Source organism: Melanostigma gelatinosum (genome assembly GCF_949748355.1).
Source record: "Melanostigma gelatinosum genome assembly, chromosome: 13".
Classification (NCBI taxonomy): Eukaryota; Metazoa; Chordata; class Actinopteri; order Perciformes; family Zoarcidae; genus Melanostigma; species Melanostigma gelatinosum.
Window position 1 is genome coordinate 21,003,097 of NC_136646.1, and position 9,951 is coordinate 21,013,047.

The 9,951-nt window shown below is 43.9% G+C and overlaps 1 protein-coding gene across 1 annotated transcript; it reads right to left on the reverse strand.

The window, feature by feature from the left end:
• Positions 1-331: 331 nt before the first annotated feature.
• elavl3 (ELAV like neuron-specific RNA binding protein 3) lies at positions 332-6,859 on the reverse strand (the record flags this gene model as incomplete). The annotated part of the gene is made up of 7 exons (XM_079281571.1): positions 332-659; positions 1,440-1,478; positions 2,343-2,568; positions 2,698-2,851; positions 4,819-4,922; positions 5,010-5,226; positions 6,767-6,859. 7 exons carry the CDS (start codon positions 6,857-6,859, stop codon positions 332-334), a joined length of 1,161 nt encoding a protein of 386 aa, XP_079137697.1.
• Positions 6,860-9,951: the final 3,092 nt, after the last annotated feature.

The following is a 9,951-nucleotide window of genomic DNA, read 5'->3' on the forward strand; positions in this document are numbered from 1 at the left end:
CCTAACCCAACAAACCAGCTACGTACCCCTTCTAATTCAATCCAGGCAAATACAGGGAAGGACTAGCATGTGGTGTAAAGGAAAAAGAAAAACTCCACTAGTGTGTTTGTTTGATACTCTGACTCGTGTATGCTTGCGCTAATGGGTATGTTTGCTCATGTCTGTGCGTGTCTGCGTGTATCTGCATGTCTGTGATAATATATTATGGATTTGTGTGAGAATGTGTCAGAGAGAGACTCAGTCCAGGCCCATGTAGAGTGATGGCACAGGGAGCTCAGCTTTTGCTCCCTGCAGGTGGAAGGAGCTGGTGCCAGCTGCCTCGCTCTCTCTCTCAGGCCTTGTGCTGCTTGCTGGTCTTGAAGGAAACCTGCAGCACGCGGTCACCCAGGCGGTAGCCGTTGAGGCTAGCGATAGCCATGGCGGCTTCGTCGTAGTTGGTCATGGTGACGAAGCCAAAGCCCTTACATTTGTTGGTGGTGAAGTCACGGATGACCTTGACGTTGGTGACGGCGCCGAAAGGCCCGAAGAGCTGCCACAGGACGCTCTCGTCCGCCTCGGGGGACAGGTTGTACACAAAGATGCACCAGCCGGCTCCAGTTGGACCAGTGAGGTTGACCCCGGCCAGACTGGTCATGCTGTCAATGGTGATGGGGGAGAACCTGGGGAAGAGAGTAGGAGAGCTACCATGGGTGTCATTCTGAAGTTCCACACAGAATCCAGTTCTCTACACTGTCTCTTTATGGGCATGTGTCTGTGAGGAATGACTGGAGTCGGGGGGACACCATCTCCATCCCCTCTGCTGTGCAGTAAGTAGATAAATATGTGTGGGCACCACAGCGGCTCCAAACTACCCGCTCTCATACAAAATGCCACCGTGTGCCCTGAGACACAGACACCCACACAATGTGAATATTTTCTCTGCTGACCAAAGCCTCTGGAAGAATTAAACACATGAATCACAATGTTCAACAGAAATCACAGCATTGAACAAAACACAGAAACCTAGAGAGGGATGAAAAGCAAATTGGAATAAAAATCATACACGAACTGGAGCAAACAGAGGAGACGCAAACGGAATCTGGTATGTCCATGCTGGTGAAAAAAAGGGGACATTAAAGCAACTGAAACTGACAATGTTAGTTCATAAATAAATACATAGAAATTATTTCTATTAATTAAAATAAAAGAACGAAAAGGTTAAACAAAGCCATGCCAGAATACCCTGCTGTTAGAAGCTTGCATCATTGCTTATTGCAATCGCAGATAGTATTTTGTTGTCTGGGCTGCTTCTGTAACATGGTTTAAATGGGCTGTGGGTATTAAAAATGATGGCCATTATATCTGATTTGGAGATGAAGTCAGCAGGCGGTATTCCAGGCACTTTGTTTGAGGTTTTATTTCGGCATGGATGCTTTTGAAAATACACCTTTGGCATTTACCTCTTGACTCCGTAGCTGGCGTTTAGTAAATTGTCGAGTCTGCAACGCAAGAGGGAGAATGAAGGGGATGCAGAAGTTAGTTATGAGAGCTACAAGGGAGGGGGGCTTTCAGTTAACATGTTGTTCCTTCACCAGCTGGCCTCCAGAGGGCATCCTTCGCTGCAGCGCAGTCCCAAACCCTCCAACCACAACCTGATAGACCTGTGAGTATGTGTCTCAGCTGGTATTTATTCTTCATTGTGAGTTCAGTTGGTTAAGCTTCCAAAATAGATTCCCCGTTAATAGTTTAATGTCACATCTACTGGTTCTAAATAAGTATCCATGCTGAGTAAGTGAGCATTCCAACCTGAGAGGGTATCGACAGTTGTTTGTGAGGTTCCACACAAATGTTTAATACAGGAAGCCTTTGACTTTGACACCTTTTGAACCTTTATTCAAAATTACCGTCAATTGTACTCTTCATGGTGCCTATGTGGTATAGGCAAACGTTAAAGGTTCAGTGTTATCAAACCAACTTTATTTAGCTTTAGTTTTTTTGCTGTATTTGGAAAAGTCTGGTCTCTTACATTGGTTTTGAGCTGTTATTTGGATCTGGTCCCTTTCCAAGTGAAGGGATCATGCTGCAGTTTAAAAGAAAGTCAGAGAGAAAGAGTGAGAAGGAGGGACAACGCAATATTGCCAATTCCTTCTGTACTGTAGAGCTATAATATTGCTTAAAGGAACAGTTCACTAATAAGTTGTGTTAATATTGACAGAAAACGTTTTTTTTAATATTTTGAATGCTTTCGATTACACAGTTGTCCTCACAAAGTTAGACCACATTTGCTGTTTTCGCGGTGTGCCACTTCATCTGATTGATTTGTCTTCTCTTAGGTGGTGTGAAGTTGCCAAAAGGTTCAGTACCTGAAACGCTGAGTCTGGTGGTGCAGGGGCCCCGTGTAGCGGCGGGCAGCAGTCTGGTACAGCTGAGTCAGTAAGGCCTGGCCCGTCTTCTGGCTGGGGTTGTTGGCGAACTTGACAGTGATGGGCTCGGCGGCGCCCAAAGGCTTCTGTCCGTTCAGACCTTTGATGGCCTCCTCGGCTTCGTTTCGCTTGTCAAACCGGATGAAGCCCACTCCTCGTGATATGCCTGCTCCGATTGAGAATACAAACCAATGTTACTACCTTGGCATCAAGGAGCGCTGTGGCGAACCAGTCTTTCGTTCAGTGATGGAAAGCGCGCTGGAGTGACAGCTTGAGAAGTGAAATAAGGCTATACCTGTGACTTGGTCCACTAAGATGCGGGATGTGATGATGCGACCGTATTGGGAGAACAGCTGCTCCATGTCCTTCTGGCTCATGGTTTTAGGGAGTCCGCTCACGTAAAGGTTGGCATCACGAATAGAAGCCGAGCTTGGCCGGGCATATGATACCTATAACACCCAAATAAAATCAGGGATTAAATCAGAGTAAAACAAACAGGAACGTGTCAGAAAGACCTGATGTAACTGTAGTGAGTTCCCAACACAAAGTCCTCACTGTCACTGCTGCTGATTCCTCTCCACAGACCCAACTCTTAGCTATCTGTGGACTTCATCAGTGCCTTTAAGCTCAATGAGACCGTCTCACACACACACACACACTATGAAGACTGTAATCATCACCCAAACTGAAACCATCATCAGCTAACAAGCCCGAGTGTCAGCTTTGTTGTGCACTGAATCACACATCAGCCTTAGTTGGTGTGTTTTTCTGAATCCACTGGTGACTTAATTAGACGTTTTTTGGTGCGTCTGTGTTTATATCCCTTACGCTTTCCTGTTAGCATTTTACATGCATCTTATCTAATTGATTGTAAAGGGGGGGGGGGGGGGAGGACCATACACTCGTTCTGGTTTTGGTGTGTTTATGGGAGCATGTGAACACACGTGTGATAGATAATCCAGTTGGGTGCATTGTTGTCAGTGCTGTGTTTGCATGTGATGGAGAGACAGAGTGAGTGTTGTCTGAGATAGGCTGAGCTGCCTCCTTCCTTTGTCTCTATCCTCTGGGGGAGAACAGCTCCACTGGCAAACAGCAAACAATGTAAGTGCATCACAAGACTTGCAAGATGCTTGGCAACTTTTAAACATTCTGTTCACACATATGTATTGGTGTGATAAATATCATTTGCAAATCTTTGGAAGTATTTGCCTCTTTCGAATTGACTTTGCTCATTGCACAGGCACAGCGAAAGCACTGATGCAAATTAAAAGGGCTTGTATGTTTCAGTTGAGTACAGGTGTTCTGATTTCATCCATCAGCACTGAGCACCAGTGTCTATTGTGTACACAGACGGACTGTGTGAGCAGGAGGGTTGTGTTGTGCAGTGATTAGGGTGTTCTGGATGAGTCAGGGGGGAGCTGCTGTATTCGGGGAGCAAATGCTGCCCTATAATTAACCCTCTCGCTCCCACAGTACAGATGGTGCCTGAAGCCCATATGGCCTCTAATCCTGTCATTGGCATTCTGCTCTCTGAGCTACCCCCTACCCTACTGCTGCCCCCCCCCCCCCCAAAGCCTCACCCGTCTCTGTTGAAGCCTCCTACGAAATCAGAACGATAAAACTGGGCTATAGAGCTGAATAATTATTTTTTACATCTGAGAAGTTCATTACAGACAGAGCGATCAAGGATCAAACATCGGATGATCATTGAATGTCATAACACAAGATCAACAATATCATATAATAATTGTCATGACAGTCAACACATACGACCTGGTTGTTCCAGAGTAAGAAATATTGAATGACATTATACACAAATATTGAAAAAGGGACTGAATCCAGTTCTTCTCCTGCCGATAGCTTTGTGTTTGATCCGTCATTCGTCACAATGGACGTCTGTGTTCGTCGGCAGCTGTTGGAGGATCACCTGCTCTGCTCTCTCAGAGATTTGATTTCTCAATCCTGCAGTTTGTCTCAATCTTTGATCTACTTTGATCAGCTCGGGGGGATGGAAGGAAGTAGTGTCTAATAATATGCCCCCTCTTTCCCTCATCTGATTTTGGGACAAAGAAGCCCTCTAATTAGCCCAGATTGGAGGCAGATGGGGTAACCAGGACTGACCCTAGTGCACCGCAGTCAGACTTCCTAATTACATTTCCATCACAATAACCTCTGCATGCTGTCCGCCCCTTGCTTTCTGACCTCCACTCTCTCCTGCTCTTTTCACCCTTTCTCTCTCTTCCTTTGTTCTGGCCACCGCTCCCTTCTGCCTCCTCCTCCTCGCCATTTTCTTCCCCTCCCTCTGTCACGTCTGTCGCCCCCCATTGACAAAATCTCCACTTCCTTTTTGTCGAGCACATCTTCAGGAATCAAACACATGACGAGTAAATACATTGTAGAGTAGAGGTCTGCTCACCTTGATTGTTTTAGTCTGCAGTTTGAGACCATTGAGTGTGTTGATGGCCTTATCGGCATCATTTGGATCCACGTAGTTTACAAAGCCATACCCCAGACTCTGACCTGGAGACAAAGAACGAGACAGTTAGGGATTCTCAAAGCCAGTCGTAGATGATGGTTTCTTTCTCCACGGTGGACAATGTGTTGTACCTGTTATCTTGTCTCTGACGAGCTTGCAGGATTCAATCTCTCCGATGCTACCAAACAAACTTTTGAACTCTTCCTGGGTCATGTTCTGAGGCAGATAGTTGACGATCAGGTTGGTTTTGCTGTCGTCTGTGGAGCCGTTGGTGCTAATGACTGGACCATTAGGCAGACTGGTTCCGCTTGGACCGTTGGACACCTGGGTTTCCATGGTGCTGATTATCTGCTGAGGAAGAGGGTGGAGTTAGATTTATAGTTCACAAAGAGGCTCAATAGGACACAGCAGATATACGGTCCTATAAATGTGCATGTGTTCATATTTAACATGTAATACATCCACCAATACAAACGACACACGCGGGCTGTCCACTCTGTCACTGTCAGAGGGAAAGGTCAGGAATCAGCATTGCTAAAATGAATACGAGCTCTGATTTATTGCCTCCCCTCCCCCATTTTACACCCCATCCTTCCTCCTCTCTCGCTCCCTGCCTCTGGTCCTGCAGATGTCACAGTCCCTTTTTCCTTACTCCTCCCCTCCCCCTGCTCTCTTCCAGGGTCAAACCTCATTACATCATCACACAGGGATGGATACTAGTGATGGTGGTGGGTGTGGCTGGCGAGGGGCTGGCGGAGTTTGGGGCGGCAGGGGTCGAGATGACGGACAAGAGGGAGAGTGATGTTGTGAAATGGATTTTTGAGCTCCAAGTAATAAGGGAATTTCATGGTTTGGTAGAAAAACAAGTCAGAACTACTCGTTTGTTCCGGTTTCTTTGTGGTCAACTGACTTGTTTTTGTAAGTGGAGTACGGCTGTGCGTTGGTGCACAGTGAGATGTTTGTGTTGCTCTGGAGTACACCGTGTTGCTTAATTTGATCCACAGGGGCTCCTCAAGGATAGAAACGAAACTTCGTGCTCCACTTTCCCTTTCCCTTTCCTCACACTCACCACTTAGGTCTCTGGATCATAGTTTCCAGTGTAAGTCGACATGGAAAATCACTGCAAAATCTGATTTGTTCAGCTGTTTGAATTAGAAAACATGTCTAATATCCTCGGGGTACTGAAAATATACATTTTGTATCCTACTTTGTTGTGCACATATTGACTGTTATTTTCATGTTCAAACATCATTGAATGAAATATTTCATTCATTGCACATTCCACAGTAAATACGTATGCATGTTGACTCAAGCAACTAAAGTGAGCCTCTTTGACATTATTATTGAATTTTGATGCATTTGAATGTCTATATTCTCACAAACAAAGGTCGGTGTTTGGATGAACAGTTTGAATCCAGATACAGTCCGCGTGTTGTGCCATGATGTAGATTGTTATGTCAAATTGTGGGTTGGAGCTGTTGCAAATCTCTAACTGTTGTTGTTATGTTTTTCATTAAGTCCAAAGCAACAATGGGACCAAATTAAAAATAATCATTTCAAAATGATATTCAGTGAATCTCCTGACTTGATGGATAAATACTGTAGGTGTCATTAAAACACAAACATTATTTATAACACAAGTATTTACCTGGCGATTAGCCCCCGTGTTTTTTTGGAGTATGTCCTATAAAACCATAAACAAATAACAAGCTTTATTTTTATTCCCTCAGCTTTCCAATCTCTTGTAAATCCACCAACATGTTGTGTTTGTATGGGCTGTGTTTCTGTGTTATCATCACAGTACTGGAATAATTAATTTCTTCACATCTATGTGCCATTTCCTGCGTTCTCTCTCCTCTCCCAGCGTCTGCGAGAGGCTCTGTCTAACCTGCCTTTTCTCCTCGTCTCTGTAACCTGCCATCTTGCTTTGAGCCTCACCTCGTCTCAGGTTGCCCAGGTAACAGCCCCTCAAAGACTGCATTGTTTTAATGGCTGAATGGCTTTCTGACTTTCAGTGTGCATTTGTGTCTCTGCTTATTAGGAGCAGAGCTACAGGTCAGACGTTTCTCCTCCATGTATTAATGTTATATGGCTTTGCAGGAGCAGGGAATATCAGCACGGCAAATTGATAAAGAGAAGGGGAGAAGGAGCACAGTGACAGAGATAAGACAGCCTAAAAATAAAATGCTTCAGATGCACATCCACGCACAAAGGCGCCGCAACATCGACAGCAATCTGTCACAAGGTCTTTATGCACTGGCTAAAATGCATGTTTTTCCTGCCATTGGGAATCATGATACGATTAACACGTGTTGACAAAAAAAGGTGGAATCAAGCTGTTGTGTTGTATTTATTGTACACTGTTATGTGTTGCGATGCATCTGACGAACTAGAAATATGAGCAACTGAATGTGTCCCAAATATGACAAAAAGCATTTTGGAAGGGAAAAAAACAAACATATTTGGGCAAATTTCACTCGCCAACTGAAATATCCCTCAACATGGCAGAACACACATCCCCAGTGAGCATGTGTGAGTTATATAATTCACAGACTCACTGAGTAAGAGGGCTGGGCACACAACAATGGCTGACACATGCAGCAACTCGATTTTCATACGGAACAGCATGCAAATAGAAACGACACAAAAACAGAAGAGATTGTTTCCTTAAGCCGTCATATTTCATATTCCCACAACAAAAATCTAATTGTGTGTTTTGGAGTTTGGTTTGCAGTAACCCCATTACTATGACAACGAGACACTAAATCATTGTGATGCTGTAGCCTACAAGAGCATGAATAATCCCAACACGCCCATATGGATCTCCAGGCTCCAGACATGTTCGACAACTGGAGACAATAAAAACGTACTCCCGAGGAGTACCGCATGACGTACTCGGTGCAAATATAATTTCCTCTTTTCTCTCTTCTATCTAATAAGGATGAAAACTCATAATCGTTTCAAAAATCCTCTTTTATAATTCCTAAAAGATTCCAGTTGTTAAGGTAGCACTATATGTGTCCTACACTCTTTTTTTCTATTTTGGGGCTCTGTGAGATCTCCCTTAATATTTAATGTACTGCATCAGCATCGCCCACACATGGTCCCAGACTTGCACGCAAAGAAGAGCCCTGCCTCCTCTGCCAAACACATGAACCCAGACTTGCAGGCAAACAAGAGCCCTCCCTCCACTGCCAAGCACACGTACCACCACCTACACTGTACACCATTAAATTACAAAACGCAGAAGCATTGCATGACTAAATGTAAATGCAGTCAGCGTTCTCTTGTCTTCGGATGCTTATAAACCGCTTTCCCCAATTCATTTCTGCTCCAAATGCAGCTCAGCACTGGAGGCTATGATGTACAGAAGAATACTCGTCTCCCAGTTTAAGTCATAAAATGAGATATGCCACATTACATGTTGCAGTTCACTGACAAGCACAATCTCAGTGTGAGATGGAACAAGAGGGAAAATGACATGGTCACCTTCAGTATTTTCATATAGTTCCAGCAAAAATGATTTGACATTTTCTGTCTTAGTGTAATTTAAATCTATAGATTTAAATGAACGTGCTGTGTGTGTGTGTGTGTGTGTGTGTGTGTGTGTGTATTATGTGTACTTTAGTTATCTTTGTGTTCACACAATCATCATTCAAAATGATGAATAAAGACTTCACCACCTGGATCTTCCAATCTAACAATGATGAGAATGATTTCTCATTTGCACATTTAACCTTGTCTTAATGCATAATATTAATTTTTTTTCTGGAATGCATGAATTAAAACTGAAAGCTACGGCTGAAGTGTAAATGAGCCCTCTAAATAACACAGATTACAGGATTATCCCAAACAAAGGGCATTAGCCACACTCGCTGCAGCTTAAGGGATCATGGTGGCAGCTGTAAAACAACAGGACGACAGGAGTCACCCGTCAGCCATGCACCGAGGCTCCGTCCTATTCTCCGCTCCGCAGACTAAAAATAAACGATTTCTAAAAGATTTCAGCTCACTGAGTACGCGCTGCTTTGATAAGATGGGAGCAGACAACGTCAAAGGCTCAGGGAGACAAACGTGTCCTGCAAGTCCTTGTGGCATGCAGGGCGCTATCCAGCGTGCTGAAAAAGGGAGTGGCTTTCGGACGGTCTCGTTTGAGGCCACAGAGGCCCCTGAATCCAGCAAAGAGCATCGAGTCGTTTTTTCTATATTGTGTTCACTTTGAAAACGTTTTAATTCGAGTAATTAAGAAAAATATAATCAAATATGTGGCTATTTAAATGTGGAAAAATCCCTTGATTTCTCCGGTTCTCTAATTTAAGCCCCTTTAAAAAAAGAAAGGCAAGACTCTGAGCTCTGCAGGCATTCATGAACCAGAGCGCCTTTTTGCTGAATAAACGTATTGAAACGAGCAAACAAAAGAGCCACCCGTTCCTCCTCTTCTCTCGCAGAGGCTATGGCAGCACTATGAATATTAATGTAAACAGTGGCGCTTTGTGTCGTGGCCAGGGGCTGCAGGACTCTCCGGGAACAATGACTGTTACAGCTGCCAGCCACAAGTCAAAAACACCATGATAGGTCAAATAAAACATCACCAATCCGAAATATTTATTTGCTGATTTGGACCGTTTTTCCTCAAAGCATTAACAGTCTTGTATTGTAATGGTTGTATTTAAAAAGCTGGGGAAACTGGCCTTAACTCGGCGAGAACAATGAGAATGGCCATAAATCGTCACAGCAAAAACATGTTTTTCCACAACGCTCATGAAATTGTCAATCAATATTAACATTATTAAAGCTGTCCATAATATTTATATTTTATGATACATGAGCCAGAGAGAGTCGGTCAGAGATGGAGGGTACATGCACCTCTTTCTTCCCTAAAGGTTTTATATTTGTTGCTTGTAATTAAATGAAGTCGTTGGCAACAGGAGGCAAACCACCGCTTACATAATAACATAATTACATTTAACATCTCATATAATTTACACAGGCCATGAACCAGCTGCAACACTACATGGAGCCTTTTGGTGTGTTTTTTTTGGACTGAGAATAAAAACCTAAACGATTTACATT